Raw genomic sequence first — 19446 nt, 5'->3', positions numbered from 1 at the left:
CTGATTCAAAGAAATTAACTCAATAGTTTGATTAACTATTAAGTAGGTATTCTTTATTGGCAGTGCTGGATGCACGGGGGATCGCTCCACCTATTGTGCACACCGTCGGGTCTAATTGTGCAGGTTAAGTACATGTTCTACATACATATTCACTAGATTTCTGAGAAATGTTATACATATTCATTAGTTTTCCAGGAAACTATTAGCATATGCAAATGTCCTTTACGCAGGCGCATTGAAGGTCTCTGGTGGTCTTCCATAGTCTTCCTCACTTGTCCGCTATTTGACCCTCCTCAGGTGATTCTGCGCAGTATGGTCTTTTACATGTTTTGATACATCAGTGCTTGTTAGTGCTCTTATTATCTAAGTTTTCATTAGTGGTGTAGAACCATATGGTTAGTTTAAGCTAAATTATCTACAAGGACGAGAACAAAGGCAGGAGTTCTTATCTTTTCTGGCCCTATCTATTCAAGCAAGGCCTCTACTTGAGCCTTCTCGACAAGATCGTAAATTTATCAAACATTTAATTAAGTTTTGTGATTGTTCATGGTTCCTTCTTGCTCATCACTCCCAAGTACCAGTCTCTGACAGGCTTAATCCTTGACAAACACCAGTCTTTGGTATGTAAAGTTACAGAGAGACAATCATTAAGCAATTAGCAGTTCGTTCTCTATATCAGACCAAGCAAAATTTCTATTTTTACTTTTCAATTTCTATTCCTTTTGAGAAGTCTAAGTAGTTTTATCTTTTGATGTTACTTTAGCTTTATGTTTTCTAACTTCACAGGTGTTTTTTTTCACTGGTCTCTCTCATCCTTCTTACTCCATGCTTAAACACGCATCTTTTTGAGGGGGATGAGGCAGAGGCTATCAACTAATTATTACTGTGATACTTCTCTAGATTATTTCCCCTCACTTCAGATAGAAATCCCAGCTTGATTTTTGTACTTTAAACTTCAATGTGGATTTTAAGTCTGTAAGCTCTAATACGGTTCTGTTCGCTTTCGTAACTAGTGCCTTTAATTTTTCAAACCTTTTCCATTTCCAGTTAAAGACTTTTTCTTTGGGATCCTGGGCTTTTTTCTCCTTGTTTCCAGTAATGGGAAGAGAGTCAGATTTAGAAAGCACAAGATGTCATTGGGCAGGAAGAACTGGCAGATAAAAGCATGAAGAGGGCAGAATAAGGAGCCACAGCAGTGGACAAGGCATGGAAAAGAAGAGAAAGGACTAAATTGTGGTGTGGCTTGAGAGACAAAGGAGGTGTAGGGATGAAATGAGGAAGAGCGAATGGTTTTCTGCCAGTTTAGTGAACTGAGCTGAGTTATTACTACGCACGGTAATTGCCAGGACTGCTTCAAAGAGAGGGGCTCAAGGGTGGTGGGATTTTCCCATAGTTAGGCTCAGCCAACAATTGAAAACTTTGGTCTAAGTGGTGGCCTAGAACTTGTAAGCTGCTACAGGAAGAGTGAGCTTTGGAGTGCTTCTGGAAACGGTAGTGTTTATGTCAGTGGAGGCAGCAGTGGAGAAGGATTGGCAGGTGGTGGTTTTGGAGGTGGTTTTGGAGGGAAAAAAAGTAATTCTTAGGCATAACTTGATTAGTGAAGTTGTTGGGTTTTCTGGTCAAGTAACATGAGCGATGTAAGCCGGGATGGAGGGGAGAGGTTTTGACAGTTATTTCTGTAAAATGATGCAAGCAAGGCAGTAACGCCTTAAGAGCAATGAGGTAATAGACTAATGTTTTTAAACGTAGTAAATATTGCATGTAGAAACTACCTACTTAAATGTAACAAAAAGACATTTATGACTGTTTGAATGCCATATTAATTTTCAAAACAAAACACTGTTTGGCTTTGTATTGTGGTGTAATACCATCTAACTTTCTCATGCTTTTGTCTGTTTTATCTCCAGGAGATGCTCTAGTTGCTGTAAATGATGTTGACGTGAATTCTGAAAACATAGAAAGGGTTTTGTCTTGCATTCCAGGTCCTATGCAGGTACGGTAGTGGAACACTTATTCCATATGTCCTCTGTAAAAATTAATATTGTTTCTAGTCTTTTTTTCCTTAGGAAACAGAACTTAGACAATCTTTTCCTTAGAATTTCCTGATTTACTTTTTGAACACATTGGTTGACTTCAGTCAAACTTAGAGTAGAAATTTCAGAGTTCAATTCTGGTAAGTTTTGTGTAAATAGGTAGGTGCAAGTAAGTGACTCAAGCCAGTGTCCCATTAAGGGACATTAGGCACAGTCCAGCTGTTACATATTCTGTTTGTCATCAGCCAGAGTCAGAAAGCACATGCAACGTTGTGCACGAGGTAGCATCATACTTTTAGGTTTAGACTAACTGTAACACCTGATTATTTTTTTTTGCCTGGTGTGAGAATCAAGGTATTTTATGCTTGCAGAATTCTGAATATTCATGTTTCTCTATGGGAACCCAGTACACACTTACGTGAAAAATCAAGTTTTATTACTTTTCCTGCTCGGAAAACAACTTCATTATTATGTTACCACTTGCGTCAAAATTAATTACCTCTAGTTGAATACAGGGACGTAACTCCTTTGAGACCTGCATGAACTTTTAACCAGCGATAGTTGTAGTTACAGGCAAAGATGGCAAGTATGCTGACTTTGAGAGTTGTTATCTTGAATACTCTGATCTCAGGAAATTAAGGACAAGGTGTGTAATTTTGTGACGCCTTGCTCCTGCTGGGGATGTGCAATCTGGCAATAGCATGTATGAAGCAAGATACTGATGTCTAGCTTAAAAATAAATATGACAGCTGCAGAATAGTAATGGCTTTTTTGTCTATTACCGTTCTTAAAACGGTAATAATTGCTATGGAAATACTTAAATAATTACCTCTTCATCAGTATAAGAGACTCACAAACCACAAGAGAATAAAAAGAAGCCTGAATTAACAAGTAGTGCTATTAAAGATATTTAAGAGCATTTAAATGGAGAAACTGATACCGCTTTCATATTTAAATAGAAAAGTAAATTCTAGAGCATTTAAGAGCTTTTATATTAAATACTTTAAAGATCTTTCCTGAACAGTGATGAAGATTGATAGAGGTCAGTAATAAAAATTGACCAAAAAAACCCTCAAACCCAAAGAACTGACCTGATGAATAATGTTTCTTCCCCCCCAAACCTACTGCATGTATGTTCTCTTCTAGCTGAATAATAATTTTGGAGCTATAATGAAGAACGAAATAACTAATAAAGAATTAGATAGCTATTTCAGAATTAAACCAGGAGGGTGTTAATTTTCTCGGATGCTAGTAGCATAAAATTAAGTATTTTAAGTTATTCTGCTTAAATCCACTTCTTGGTGGAGAGGAAGATAACGTAAAAGTTGCAATTTACAGATATGAGATGGAGCAGGTTAAAATTACAGTGTCTCTTACTGTATGTCTGTAATCTCTTGGTAGTTTTTATTCCAGTAGAATATATGAGGTGCTAATAATAGAAGTGTGTTACTGTCTAGAGATTAAAAAGGAGAGGAAGTTTTAGGTTTTGTTAAACATGCTTCTGTTTGCAACTTGTGTAGCGTAAGTGCCTGTAGAACTACATCTACAACTGCAGTAAGATTGAGTACTAGTATGTCAGTTTAGGAAGCTTTCCAAGATATTTGACAGTATGAAGCTTGCCTAAGCTACCAGAGTTGTGGTCAGGTATTGGCAGAGCTCCATGGTAGAAAAACCTTGGCTTGCCTGTCTTTGACCAAATACGGAGTTGCTGTAACTGTTGTTAAATACAGAATGATTAAAAAACCAGAGATTATGCAGTTTATTTAATTGTATCCTTGCTAGATTAGAGTATACATATTACTTGTTGCTAAAATGCAATGCAACCCTTCATATAGTAGTTACTTTTAATGCAACGTTAATGTTTACATTGTCAGTAAATCTGTCAAGTAGATAGCGATTACTTGAAATGTGTAACTGTTTGTCATGTTGGCTTTCCAAAACCTTTTATTAAAGTGCAATTATTCCTTTTTTACTGTGCAGTTTGAGTCAAGCCAGAAGAGTGATTGCTGAAATAGACCAGTGGAGAATTTAAATACAGAGTTCTCGATTTTTTTTTTTTTGCAGTGTAGAACACTGTGCTCATGCTGCTGAAGAAACAGAGGGTTGTTGTTTCTGAGATTTAGTAATAAAGACAGCTCTTACACAAGCAAAATTGTTAATGTATTCTCGTTCACTGTATGTTACAAAATATCAAAAAAGATGCAGTTTAAAGCTGTTTTACTGTAGTTTAGAAGGTATTTACATAAGAGAAGTCACTGCCCTTCTGGGTTCAGTGTTAAAAATTACTGGAAGTAATTTCAAAAACTACCTACCTAGATTCTCTTAGTTGCAGCATGTGGCATAACATCTCTCATTATATTTCCAGATTTTTGTTTTCCATACCTCAGTTTAGGCAAACTAGCTTCTAGGCATGTAAGGGCTAGTTTAGTGTATTTATTGAGCAACAGAAGTCCAAATGCTACATCAGTCTTTGGGGTTTTTTTGTTTGGGTTTTTTTTAACTCAACTGTTTCTGTTTGGGTGCTTGCATGTCACCTAATAAGATAAAGTCACAATTCTGATTAAAGCATTGGACATCTCGTTTAGAAGTTCTGTAGCAGTCACTGAATGTGACAGGCCAAAGCGTACCCCTCAATCAATGCTTGAGATAGTATGAGAAAGTTACATTCCACAGTCTATATAATTTTACATTTCTGTAATCAAAATAGCTGCCGTTTCCTAGGACCACAAGACAAAGACAGCATAGGAAGGGGAAGATAGGCTAAAAGAACGTACTTTTCCTTACCTTGATACTTGGAAGTTGCAGAACCATTTTACCCGAAACTTTCTAAAAATATTCAGCCTGAGGCAGACATTCAGAATCAGAAATTTCAGCCTGAAATTTTGAGTTACAGTTGTGCAAACCATAAGCACATGGAAAACAGAGACTTACAACAGGAAATGGCAGGCAGTCTTAAAAGGCAGGCAATGCCACCAGCTCTGTCTATAATAAAATCCATATTCTAAGACATACAGCTTTCTTGCAGGTAAACAGAAACTGTGCCTTTCTGGGTCAGACCAATGGTGTAACAGCTACATTTTCTGTTTCTTACACTGACAAATGTTTAAGTAAAGAGTATTAAGAAACAAATTAAATACAGAGTGACCTTCCCATCATACTTACCCAGCTTCCAGCAGTCAATAGTTGGGCACTTGTTGGATCACTTACAGGTTTGTATCTTTTTTTAATCTAGTTCTTAAAATTTCTTTGACCTCCACAGCATCCTGTAGCAGTGATTTACATAACTGGTTTGTGTTACACTCATTTTTGTTGGTTTTCAAACTGCGATCTAATTAAATGCAGAATAGTTAATTAAGTGAGGAGTAGTTAACTGTCCGTGTCTTATACTTTGTATCATTCCATGACTTTGGAGAGCTCTGTCATTTTCCACTTCTGTCACATCTTTCCTAAGAGGGAAAATCCCCATCTATGTACCTCATAGTTTGCTGTTACTGTCACCTTCATCACTTCTTGCAGTTTGATTAAATTCTTTTTGAGAACTGTTCTAAGTATTGCAAATGTGTGCATGCTATATATGTATAGAGTGGAATACTAATATTTTCTGTGCTTTTTCCATTCTTCATTTCATTTCCTTTTCTGTTTTCTGCTGTGCATTGAATGGATTTTCTTAGGAGAAATGGAATCAAAGTTGTGAAAGACTTCATAGTCCGTATTTACAAAAGGGTAATTCAGTAGTCACATATTTAATCAGATCCTGTGCACTGCTCAGGACAAAGATTCATTTCTCCTCCACAAAAAAGAAAATTAGTTTTTAGCGTATGTAGATATGTAGTCTCTTGGTCATTTTCTATTACAGCATTTTCCAGCCTAGATGGTCTTTTTCACAGTAATTTTTTTTTTTTTTTAAGGTAGGAAATAGATTAGAACTTGGACAACAGTAGAGAGGAACAGAAAAATTCATGTTTCAAGCTGCTAGCTTGAATCCAGAAGATTTGTAAAGGAACTTGTAGTCAAAGTGTGGAGAGAGATCTTTCTCAAAATACAGTGACTTCACATCTGAGCTGTGTGGTATTGCCCACAGCGATATGGGAGGCAGCTTGGATGCCTACAGGAGGAGGGAGAGTTAAAGTTCTGTTTGGCCCTGTTTATTTTGAGCTCTTGCTTGGAGGGCCATGTGGTTGTGTCTTTAAGACAAGACAGACAGAGTTTGTTTTTTTTTAAATTGAGAGACTAAAAGATAGACTGCAGCAAGAATTCCATCTGTGTGTCATTAGGGTAGAGACCGTAGCCTAAGTGTCATGAATAAGTGTCCACAGACAAGATGTAGTAGAAGTTAAGAGAAATAACTATTGAGCCTTGAGGAAATCTGCAAGAAGTTAAACGGGGTATGAGGAAAATCCTCTGAAATACATGCAGATGGTGTGACGAAGAAAGAGAACTGAGTCACAGAACGCCAGAGGAGAAAACTTGAATCTATAAAACTGCAAATGATCAAGTTACTGGGTCTTAAAAAGCCACTGCTTCTTAGCTGGATGTTTCTGCTCCTTGAGTCCTGTTAATATGCAGTGTAATGAATCGAAACTGAAATGATGAGGAGAGAGCGGGGGATGAGTTACTGTCAGAAAAGAAAGTGGTAGCACATGGCAGGAGAGCAGGATTGAGTGCAGTGCTGTTCCAGAGAATGGGAGAAGAGAAAAAAGCTGATAGCAGCCAAAATAGGAGGGGAAAGGATTAATGGGAAGTGTTGGGAGGGAGTAGAGTGGAATGGGAAGGCGGCAGCCAGTGACATAAATGTTGGAGCTGGAAGAGCTGATGATGGCGCTTCTCTCTGATCTAGTTTGACAGGCAGTGGGTGTTTTAAAGCATCATTATTTCTTGCTGGCACTCCTCTCTTTAAGTATGACTGTACACATACACAATTACAAAAATGTAAATTATCTATATTTAAATGTATAAATTAGCTCTGCTTGGGCTTTTCAAAGTAATTGCAACTGGGAAAATATAAACCTTTTTTGTTGCCTCAATCATTAGCCTAAACTGTCACTAACTTTAAAGAGAAGCAGGATTTGGTGTGATGTATTATGTTTAGAACTTCCCAGTCAATAGGCATGTTAAGGATACTTTACGGCAGACAAACAATCTTGAGTAAAAACATATGAAAGGGGGAGCTGAGAGCGTGCCTCTACTTAGTCCGAATAGATATATTTTCAGTCACTTCGAACAATGATGAAAACTAAGGTATCGTCCAAGAAAAGAAATCAATTTATTCTCCTTGGAAATTACAATTTTATGCTCAGTCAGGAGCTAGGTATTTCTCACATATCTTTCTTTCATACTTAGGATGAAGTGTTCATTGGATTTTGTGTTGCTTGTGAGCCAGGAAATGCGCATTTATACTAAAATTCCTGGGTTTTACTTTATTTGGGAAATAAAGAACAGTAAACATCATGTAATTTTTTTGACAAAGTGAGCTTGATGATCTAAACTTTAAGTTATTTTTTAAGAGAGAATGCTCTGTTTTTTGCTTTGATTTTTTTTTTTCTTCTTCCGAAGACACAGCGCAGCAAGTGATGTAAACAATTTTTATGCTTCTTGCTGGTTGTGTACAATTGTTAAATGCAGCAGCAGAACTCTTATTTGCTGACTTCACAGCTTAAAAAAAAGGAGAAAGTTAACATAGTAAAAACGTTGGCAGATTGAAAGAATTGCTGAGTATTACAAATTAACAGACTTTTGCAGTCTAATGTAAATTGATTTTCCTGTGCAAATGTACCTGTCAGTGCACTCAAAATAGCAAAGAAATGCTCATGGAAGAGCCTTGAGGATATATACTTAGGCAAGTGCTGACATTTTGAAATAAGTCAAATATTGTGTGTGTTTCAAGAGCATGGTAATAGGTTTTGTGTTCAAACCCAGAGCAGTAAGTATATTTTTCCATTCTCAAAACCGTAAGAATTAAGTATGAAAACACACCAAACCACATGCTTATTCACATGGTTCATAGAGCATGTAATAGCTGGCTTTGTCCTTAATAATAGATGGTTATGTAATGCTGAATATATAATTGGTTTTCTTGAAACAACAGGAATTTTTGAATGCTTACGTCTTTGTCAGTAAAGCTAAGAAAACTTAATCTCTTCAAGGGCTCAAACGGCATCTATTTCATCTGATACTAGATTGTAAGTTCGGCCTCATTTTCACAATAATTAATTATCTTAATAGGTTAAACTTACATTTGAAACATCAATATTTGAGCCTGAAGGAACTTCTCAGCAAGGGTATAAACGAGCACAGTCAAGTATGAACAATCTGGTTCGGCTCTTGTGGGGAGAAGATAGTACAGACCTTCAACAGGCTATACAAGATGTGCCTCATATTGTGATGTTCCTCACACTGAAACTGGACTCTGAAACGTCTAAGGATGAGGTATGTGGCTAAGTAAAACTGAAGATGAAAGGTAACAACTGACAACAGCAACTGCTATGTCTTTTGATGTAAAAATAAAAAAAAGGATTAAAAAACCTTGCTAATCATTTTGACTAGTCTGTAAAACGTCCAGTTTGACAGAAATAAGGCCTGAAATTCCAGGGAAAAGAAGTTATCATCACTGCTGACAAACTCTAATTGGACTTTAAATGACTTCAGCGCTGCTGAATGTCTTTACCTAAAGAGTAGGCTAGAGGTGTTAACAGACAAAGCAGAGATAAATTCAGAAGTTTGTTATTGTCTCTCAGATGCTCTCTGTGATGTTTTCAATATGCCTCTCACACTTGGAACTATGAAATCTGCCTAGTCAAAAAATTTGTCTCCAACAGGAGCTGTTGGCAGTCCACATACGTAATCTGTCTAGCTCTTCCTGTTTTGAAATGCTAATGTGCCTTTTCTTACAGGACTCTTGCATGTCTGCTGTTTGCAATCAACTTTGTTGGTTCTTGTTTGGGCAGCATTTTTGAGCTACTGAAGTACTTTTCCTTTGTCCTGTGAAGCTTTCCTTTCACATCTCTTTCCTTTTTGTGTTCTTCAGAAAAATTTTGCCAGTGTACGTATAACCCATTATAAGTTTGTGTAGATGTTGTTCATGATGTAGCCATAGCTACAAATACTCCACCCAGAACGCTGGGACACAGAACAGTGTGGAGAGCCGAGCTTGGCCTCTTGCCTGATCTGAAAATGACAGATGGACAAAGTAGACTTTTTAGGAACAGACATTGGAAACAGACTCTTCTCCCCTTCTGCAAATTTTCCTTAGATTTAGCATAGTGCCCCAGTGATCTTATATTATCTGTGATGTGGAGACATCAAATGAAGCACAAGTTTTGCCAGTCCCCAGGGACTGCATGGCAGGAGAGTGATGGAGTGGGAAGCAGAAGAAAGACATTTTGCTCTCTCTCTCCCCTGAAATTAACCCTTGGATCCAGTCAGTGCTACATCCCTTCTCTGAGATGTCTTTATTTTTTTTGATACTGTTTTTCAACTGATAGAAGTCTGTATTGCTCTGTTGGTGATGTGTAATAGAGAAAAAGTATTACAACTACACATAATGGAGTTTAATTTTATTTTCTAGAGGCAGGGCTGGGGAGGAGAACCCTAGAAAATTACGTGATAGAATAATATCGTGTAAAAAACATTGTGAAGTTTCCAGAGGCAAGTGTGGAAAGCTGGGAAATGGCAGATTTATGGCTACTTGTGCAACCTTAATTCAGCCCTTTTGTACGTACGCAGCATGATATTGTCTTAAGTATTACGTTTCTTCTGAAAGATGCCTGTCTTGTGCAGAGGACAAGATGGACAGATGAGTGTGTATAATTAAGGCCTATTAGGCAACCATAAATCCACTACTTCGTAACTCTGGAGTACTCAACTTTGCAATATAAATTACACTCTTAACGTAATATTTTTAAGGTAATGTATGCTTCATTGCATATTACAGCAAGGTACTAGCACTGTAAGCTTTGGTTTGCAGTTCTTTCCAATCCCATTTACGAGACTACTTTTTTTTTATGGGAGGTACCTTCAGCAGAAATTAGTTTATACAAGTGTATCTTATAATTTTTTTTTTTTTTAATAGTGTTGCAACTAGGCAAGGTAATTTTGTGCTCTTTTTCCCACCTGGAGACTGCTTCCATTAAAACATATGATAATTGCAGTATTTTTCTGCTTTGGTATTTTCCGATAATAAAAATAAAAAGAGCTCATTTAACTGTGAATTAAATAAACTTAAGATGCTTTATCAAAGTTCACTTGCATATTGCAAATAGTTCTTTTTTGCTTCAATTCTAAGTTTGTGGTCCAAGACTGCTATTTTATGTGGATAGAACAGCTATGGACAATTGCTGTAGAGTTAGAGACTAGTGTTTTCCTGGTCACATAACCTTTATGAAATATTTAAAAAAAAAAAAAAACCAAACCAAAAAATAACCTATTTCAGGGCCTCTGGCTCCTCTGTTGGTAGGTGAATAGATATACAAATGCTTAATTGCAAGTCCTGCGCTTCAGAGTAAATGGAGTACTGCTTTCTTGCCCCATTTTTTCTTTAAACTCTCCCAAGAAACAGGATTAACCCTGAATATTGAGTAGAAGTAAAAGGGGGATTGTAATGCACTTGTTCGCCCTTCATACTATGGAGGACTTGTTTCCTGCGAAGTCTTGGCAGTTATGCAGCCCCAAATAGTCTCTAATGTTGAGAAATGCTTTGCTGGTGTAATCAAGCTCTTTCTAACGCTTCCTAACAAAAGAATGCTGCCTTCTTCAAGGCATTTGTCTTTAATTTCATTTGGTGAGCAGTAAGCGACATTTATCCTGTAGATGTACAGTTCCAGATTTAGTTTACAGTAATATTTCAGATTAGCAGTGAAGTTATTGTACACCTATGCCATATTGCACATAAAAATATAATGATCCTTTACTAAGCTGCTTTACCCGTATCCAAAGGAGGTATGGCATGCAGATCACATCCATGTAAACAATGGCAACTAGAACTAGTAAGTAATTCTTCCACTTGTGAGCTTTTGGCACCCAAAAATAGAATTAATGATCTCTAAGACTTGTAAGCTCGATCTACTCAACTATAAAGGAAAGTAGTATTAGAAATCATTGAGGATGTGTGCATGCCTGTGGGGAGTGTCTCATATGATAGTGGTTTCAGTGAGTAAGGTTGATCTTGTCTTTTTTATGTTTCAGTTCAAGGTAGGTATAACTATTATACGTTATTTGTACCAGCATGCAACTATAACATCTTTATGTGTTTGAACCAATTTTGGCAATACCACGTCTTAAAAGGAATAATGTTCGCGGTCCTCTTGCATGATAGTGTTACTGGAAGCATGTGTTTAGCATGCTTGCAAAGTAGGTATTACTGAGTAGCTGTTAGAATAGCTTGGTTCATACAGACACTGGCTTGTACTTCCTGTAGCATTTCTCCCTGATTTTATAATTTCTGAACTAATCTTTAAGAATTCATAGTTGTCTTTCATCTACTGTTTCTTTTTTAATCTTATGTACGATGCAACTTAAAGCCTCCATTGTCAGTGCACTGTGTGTGAAGATTATAGTTTTTAGCTGGTCAGCACCATTTTGACACAGTTTCTTTTAGCCATTTTTTAGGTTGTCAAGACTGCACTAATAATTTTTTTTTAAATGTTATTTAGGCTCTGTTTGAGAAATTAGTAGAATAAGTAAGGGAAGCTGCTTGATAAGCCATTAGTTTAGATAGACTGTCCAGGTTTGGGTTTTTTGGGTTGAGGGAGGGTTTACAGTTTTTAAGAAATGAGTTACTTCTCATTTATTAATTCCATTGTCATTGGCCTGTGAACTTTCACCTTGCTTTGAAGACAACTGTCATGTATGGTGGTATGTGCTGAACCTTGCTAACTCATTTTTATATATAAAAAAAATACAGCTATGACCTTTTGTGACAGTTGTCTTTTCTTTCCCTGGGAGAGTGTACAGATAATTCTCAAATCAATTTTGTGTAAAGGCCCCAGTTCATAGTGAGGAGAAATAAAGGCTCTTTCTAGCCCTTTGTAGTGCTGTAATTAGAAAATGCCAAGGTTTTTTTCCAGCTGAGGAGTTGATTCAAGAAAAAAAAAATCCTTGTCACTAATGAGTATTTGAAAATAGGGCTAATTAAATTGGGTAAGAATGAAGAGTTTGCCAGGTCCTTCTTTACATTCTTTTAATCTTGATGAAGGAAAATATTCTAACGGGTATTGGCACTGCCTGGATGTGCTTAGTGACATAAATAGGAAAGTTAATAATTTCTGTGTTTCTTTTGTTTGTGCAGAAAGATAATTTACTATACGCTTTGCATTGTATATGCTTAATATTACATACATTATTTCTGGCCCATCATGGTTTGGCAGAAAGCAATAAATGAGAATCATATGTTTGCTTACTACTATATTTTTATGGCTGCTGAAATAATAGAAAAATTTTTAAAATGCTTACGTAAAAAAATGTATTTTAAAGAACTGGTTAGAAAAAGAAAAATTGTCACAAAACAATTCTCCATATAATAATTCTAAATAAGTCCTACTTTTCTATTTTATAGAAAAGTTAAAACTGTCAGAAACATTCATGTGCATTTTAGAACTTTCCAGTATCCTCGTGCAGACCACTGCTTGTTTTGATACCATGTGAAAGTATATGATAAAAGCTTTCATGTTCAAAAAAAAATTGATGCCAGGAAAAAAATTTATCTTGTTTTCTGTGGGATTTTTTTTGTGATTTTGTTTTTGGTTTTGCTCTGCTTAACTAACAGCTAACTTTCTTCACAGCAAGAAATTCTTTATCAGTACCCCATATCAGAAGCATCCCAAAAACTGAAAAGTGTGAGAGGAATATTTCTCACACTATCTGACATACTGGAAAGTGTTACTGGTACCCAGATTATCAGGTAAAAGTATTTGAAATGTCATGTATTACTACTTGTATTACTTTATACACGTGTGCACAGAAAAACACACATGGGTCATGCATCAAGTTCTAGACGAAACAAGAGTGACTCTACCTATTAGGCAGTGATGTTTTAACTAGAACAGCATGCCTGAAGTTGGACTGCTCAGCCTGGATGTACATTGATTTGGGGGAATTTCTTTGTCATGGGTGGCAATGATTAGGATTTTTAGTTCAGTGAAATTGTTTTTAGATCCCTTCTTAGATCTCTTAAAACATCCTTATCTAAATTGGGATTCTGTGGCACTATACTATGGCAGACTGGAAATTCTACAACAGCTTCAATAAAAATTTTTTAGAAGATTAAATGTAATTCAGTTAAATTCATGAGTGCCTGCTACTTTTAAATTAATTTTATTTCACATTCAACTTGCAACACCTGAAAGATTTTTGTATCCACAGATCAGGACTCTAGTAAAAAGTCTAATAAAAGTGACTCCTGAGTTTTTGAGTGGTGTAGGGGTGGCAGAGATATGTCAAGAGATTATTGAATATTTAAAGGTAGATGCTTTTCTGATGGAATAACTAAAAGTGAGATAGCAGGTATCACTTTTCAGTTTCACACTTCTTCCCATTGATAATCAGTATAGGAGTTTACATCTCCTGGGGGTCTCGGGCAAGATTCTCTTCTGCACATCAGTGCCTTGTGCATCAGACACAAGATGTGGATGGGTATAAAAAAGCCAAATGTATGTGGGATTTCAGGGCCAAGGATACAGAGCGCAAGCAGTAGTGCAGTAGTGAATAGCATTGGCAATAATAAGGAATTCCTCAAAAGGCAAAAAGCCTGTTTAATGTATTTAAGTTGGGTTTTCCGCTGATAAATTTTTCCTTAAAAGGAGTTTCTTGAAATGCTTTTGTATATTTTTGCTTACCAGAAAATTAATACTGGTAAGTTTACTTTTGCTTACATTGGTGTTTTTTTGTTTGGTTTTTTTTTTAATCAATCAGACTTGTTGGTATCCTGTTAACACTGTGCTTTAACCATGCTTATAACTTTCTAGTTAATAAGTTACTAAAAGTCATGTTACTGATTTAGTGATCAATAGGGATGTGGATTGACTCCGTTAGCAGCAGGTATCAAACACAGGCTTTTGATCTTTTGCATATACCAGTATTTTAATGCAATGCCACGTTAATTAGCACTGAAGTATGTTAACACCTCTTAAATGCTTATGCATTATTAATGGAAATGCTCCCGTATAGAAGCATTTTTTGACATTTTCAAACACATCCAAAAGACAAATCAGTCCGCTGTTTGATGATCTATACCAATGGTATCATCAGAATAACAACACAGAAATCCATGATAATGTAGCTTCGCCTTTCCTGTTAAGGTTCGCAATTTCCCATTTTTGAGTTCTAAAAATACAAAAGCAATTCTGCTGGTCTCTGTGGACTGTCTCATCTCTTGAAAAAATATAATAGATAATCCCCAGCTCTGCTATGAAGCTTTTTCTGTCAGAAGATTAAATGATGATTATTGTGTCTGCACATGTATTGTGGATCTTTTGGGATGGGGATGTTTATTTCTTTGCAGGTAATTGCATTATAAATATATAACTTTTTTTGTTTGGAAAGCACTTTTGGTTACATGAAGGATAAAACCTGCAAAAATACTAAGGTACTTCTTAACTAATGAAATGACACTATTGTTTTATTTAATACCGTCAATTTTACAGTATGAATGAGTCAGTGAAGCAAGTTAATCTTGGAGCCATAGCCTAAAAATTAACTTCTTTAAGGTTTAAACTAAAGCTACCTTTTTTTCCACTTTGCAGCAGTGTTATCTTGTTAGGTAAAATTTCTAACGTGATAGTAAGAAAGGTGGGGTTTTGCTATGAATTCCATGTTTGAGATACTTACAGACCTTGGTTTTAGCAGCAACCAGTACATTTAATCTGATAATCTGGTGCGTAATGTAGGGTTAACTGCAAATTAGAACATTGGGTCTAATTCTGTTTCATATTCTAATCCACTGTATGGCTCAGATGAGTTCTCTGTGTTTTTCTGGGATTGCTGAGCTATGTAGAGCAATTTTCTATACAAGGAGATAGCGTGAGAGTTCAAGCTTATATTTATCACTCAGGTAATAAGTTCAAATACCTCCTGGGCTTGTTTTCAAAACACGTGTGGAGTCTTTTTAAATGATTTTGTGAGTGACTGTGTTGAGAACCTTCATTAGTACCTCCGGTTACCTCACTGTGATCTGAAATGGCATTCATTTTCTAAGTTGATTGTGATAAAAGGTAGGCAGGAAGACCTTTAAAGAGTATCTGAATCACTCAGAAGATGACTGTGGCGCTTCAGTAGCAGTTGTTCATCCTTTATATTTGTGTACTTGAAAACGTTGTTACTACTGGTGTGATCTGTTTGGAAGGGAAATCGGGGAGTCTTTGAGTTCTGTAATAATTAATATCATTACCTAGCCCAGTTGCATGCATGTGATTATACATGATCATAAGATTTTGCATATAAAATACATATAAATCATTCTGGCTTGTCATGGTGGTCTTTTATGACTTCATAGTGTTAACAGAAGTACTTCTGGTTTAATTTTTCTAGTTCCTCCCTTTTCTTATGCGGAAAACTGGTTCAAGTTGTTTACTGGAAAGAATCTGACAAGTTGCTTGTAATTGGCCTTCCTGAAGAAAAGTGAGTTTCAAATAAAACGCTTTGTTTTCCTTTTAATTTTATTTTCTTTCCTGTTATGTGTCCTCAAATTGTACTCTTCTATCAAAAAAGCAAGAAAGAGAGGGCTTACAATGTGGTCATTAACTACTTTCTGTGCTTCCACTTCTTTGATGGACTTTGTTCGCATCTTTTATATATCCATTGGTACAGTTTCTTTTTCATTTCTGCTAAAGGGAGCAAGGTCTCTTTAGATCTCAGAAATATGTGGAGGCTAGAAAACAGTAATTTTTAGTGTTTGGTAAAGTCAAGTCCTGATTAGAGACTACTGAATAACAGCAGTAATATTACCTATTTATCTGTTCTAGGAGGACTTCTTCCCTTCTCTGCCCCCTCCCCCCCCCAGCTTTACTACTGTCTGTGTCATCACGGGCAAGTCACTCAAAGTAAATCTCTCATACAGTCCGGTGAAGAATTTTTTGTTTGCACTATATCGCTAGTTAAGAACAAAGCTCTTCAGAAGATGCCTATGCTTATTCATAGTGAAGATGTTATAAATATAGCTGTACGTTTGAATTTTTATTTTTTAGTGTGCCACTTGCTCAGCTGAGGAACATGATTGAAGATGTTGTCAGGACCTTGAAATTTATGTACAGTTCTTTAGATAGGTGAGTTCTTTCAAAAGTATTTTCTTTTCAGTCGCTAATTTTTCATTGATTATCATTGAAAAAGACAGCTAGTAGCATTAATTTTAATGTTTACGTGGAATTTCTTTGCATATTCTTTTATACTTGCACAAAAACCAGAATTCTGTTCTTCTTGTCTTTTTCAGTCTTAACACTACTAAGACTCTTTTTAAACAGTCTGTTACTTCAGAAAGTTTTGTCCTTGATTAGGTTAAATTATTCACATAATCTAAGTCACTGTGGATGTCAACAGTACTCTGCAAATGTTATGCTTTGTGTTAAAGCACTGTCCGTAAAACGTACTTATGAATCAGTGTTATATTTTTAATAAAGTAAACACTCCAGACTTCTCAAGTTTATTTGGCGGAGTGACTGTCTTCCTCTGCATTTGGAAATCACCCAGAAAATTTTCTCTCTGACTGTAACCTAAATAAAATTGCCAAGGTAGGCTATTCATATGCTTGCATTCAATTCAGGGTTAAAATGTGTGTGCCATAGAGAAAGAAAAAGAATAATCTTGATTTCCAAAAGGATGAAGCTGATCATTGTCTCATCTTAAGTTGCTCTAAGACATCTACTATAATACTATACTGCTTTATTTTTTACTTTGTTTGTAGGTACTGCCTGGATATTAGCCTAGTGGGTTTTTTCATGTTTAAAGTGAACGTTACAAAAAAAAAAAAAAATCCAAATGTAGTATCATGCTGTAAAGACACTTCTATAGCACAGAGGGTTATATAAACAAGCTACAAGTTTCTCAGTGTTATTCTAACTTGGAGTTCATGTTTGTTCAGTGCTTTTTGCCAGGTGGAAAATGTTTCTCGTCTGGATCATTTTTTCAACCTGTTCTTCCAGCGTGCACTTCAGCCTACAAGACTCAAGTCAAATGCCAGTCCCAGTGCTCAACACTATGATACCTGCAGTGCGTTGTTCTTAGACAATCTCCCAGGCTTGCGCTGGCTGACATTGCCTCAGGAAATCAAGGTAATGTCATTTTCAGATCTCTCTAGAAAAACTTGTATATGAGAGGCCAGAAGATTGATGCAGGTATCTTCTGCTGTTGTTGTGTAATTTACGCAAGTGCTTTGCCCATCCCAGACCACCTGTTTTCCCACAGGATCCTTTATTGAAGTTTGGAACTGCACAGTCATTCCCACAGGAAACAGATCGCTATTGTGAGTGTAGTGAGGTGACTTCAGAGTTATCTAAGAACAGAACATGATGACAAAGGAATTAAACTTTATTTAAAATACATATGTACACACACACACACAAACACATCTCTAACGACTAGCAAATGCAGTAGGGAAAGCAGCCCCTGGTATGTAGCTTTATGTTTGATTTTGACCATTTCAGTATTTTTCCAGGTAGAAAATATTACTCCAGAAGCCCATGCATAACTTGTAATTTAGGAGAGTTATAAAGGGCTGTTGCAGAATCAAAATAAATATCCATACATCATTTGTTTGACACCATACAGGTATAGCTTTTCTGCACCATTTGAAATCGAGTTGTGCTTTAAGCAGAAGTAAGAGAAAAGCTAGATCACAGTAAATGGCATTATAGCTTTCAGTCTTAAACCTCATTTTTGTAACTTGAAGAAGTTAAAATAGGGATCATTGGGATAATTATTAGTAACGTAATATTTTTTAAATAGAAAAAAATAGATTTTATATATGTGATGCATAATCCCTGCAAAGTCTTCTCTGAAGTGGTTTTTCGTATATACTATAGAACTGATGTTATTAGCCCAAAATGCATAAAGGTGATATTTCTCCAATCTGAAACAATTGTAACAATTTTTGTACAAGAGAAAACAATCCCAAGGGGATTTCAGCAGTGGAGTTGTAAGACCAAAACTTATTTCATTTATTCAGAAATTTATGGTATTATTTGGAATTTCATACTCATTTGAATTACACAAAACGAAAATTGAATTCAGATTGAATTATGCAAAACGAAGTCTGCAACAGGGGTTGCAACTTGAAAAACTTTGTCTTACTGGTTGTAAGATTCTATAACGCAGTTCCAGCACAGTTTGGTTCTACATAGATAAGCAGGTCCTAGCCGTGTTGTACAATAGTTCGTGGACAAGCTTATTATAATACGTTTTATCAATGTAGTAAGTTCTGCAAAGTGAACAGGATACAATCCTCAGAGAATGTAGGGGAAAACTTTTATGAAATTACATTTAGGACAAAAGCTGATAATTGTGTCTTATGTACAGAAAGTTCCTCAGAAATTTTTTTTTCTCGTGTGATTTTTTTTTTTTTCTCTGTTTTGTATCCAGATCCTTTTTCAGTCTTTTGGGGGTTTTTTTGGTTTGGTTTTTTTTTTTTTTTTTAAGGCCCCGTGGGTATTTTTTGTTACTTATGGTTTCAAATATATTCTTTAATAACACAACTGTATATGTATTAGTTTAGAAACAAACAGAAGGCTTCCCTTACTCCTTCAAAGGGCTTGTATCTTCCAATTTTTTTCTGGTTTTATGTTACAGTTTGTTATAAAGTGAATTTAGCATCACTGCCTAAGGGTTATGTGTTCCATGTAAAGCATTGCTAAAACATGTTTTGATTTGACAGTAGGTTAAGGTGTAGATAACTGAGTCTCTCTAGGGCAGTTTGCTGCTTTATCTTCAGTTATACTGGAAGTACAGAAATCAATGTGTACTTTCAAGACATGGTGATCATGAAATGATTGCTTTTAATTTTCTCATCAGAAAGACCTTCTGGGATTTTTGTGTGGCACAGAGTAGATGAAAGCTCTCCTTCCCACCCTCCCTGCCTCCTATTTTCTCTGTCTTCCTAAATGAAAAGCTCTATTTTGGAAGACAGTACAGTCCACTTGCATAAATAAAGCATCCACAAGAAATGAGTTTGTAGAGCACTAAAGGAAAAATTTAAGCAGGGCTTGAAGATACTAGAAGTACCCTGGCTCTCTCCTGGCTCTTTTTCTTCCTTCCAATTTCTGTAATCTATCGGTATTAATAGTTGTTATTCCCTTGTAGGTTTTAATAATGTTTCTTATTTTAATTCTATAGAGGTGTTTTTTCCTAATTAGGTTTTTAGCCTCGTAGCAAAATAAGGTTAAAAATGAGGCAAAATGAGGCTTCTTCACTTCCTTGAATTTGTAGCAGCTTGGGG

The 19446-nt window shown here is 36.0% G+C and overlaps 1 protein-coding gene across 1 annotated transcript in view; it reads left to right on the top strand.

Annotated features, from left to right (window-relative positions):
- Window positions 1-19446, top strand: part of INTU (inturned planar cell polarity protein) — a 51492-nt gene that overhangs the window by 15689 nt on the left and 16357 nt on the right. The window contains exons 3-8 of the mRNA XM_010564502.1: window positions 1908-1993; window positions 8256-8459; window positions 12809-12927; window positions 15552-15641; window positions 16208-16285; window positions 17098-17287. Of these exons, the coding sequence (XP_010562804.1) occupies window positions 1908-1993; window positions 8256-8459; window positions 12809-12927; window positions 15552-15641; window positions 16208-16285; window positions 17098-17287 (767 nt within the window). The remainder of the gene's footprint in view (window positions 1-1907; window positions 1994-8255; window positions 8460-12808; window positions 12928-15551; window positions 15642-16207; window positions 16286-17097; window positions 17288-19446) is intronic.

Source organism: Haliaeetus leucocephalus, unplaced genomic scaffold (assembly GCF_000737465.1).
Source record: "Haliaeetus leucocephalus isolate CR32 unplaced genomic scaffold, Haliaeetus_leucocephalus-4.0 Scaffold181, whole genome shotgun sequence".
Lineage (NCBI taxonomy): Eukaryota > Metazoa > Chordata > Aves > Accipitriformes > Accipitridae > Haliaeetus > Haliaeetus leucocephalus.
Note: the sequence above shows the minus strand (reverse complement) of the source record. Positions and strands in the feature narration are given on the sequence as shown.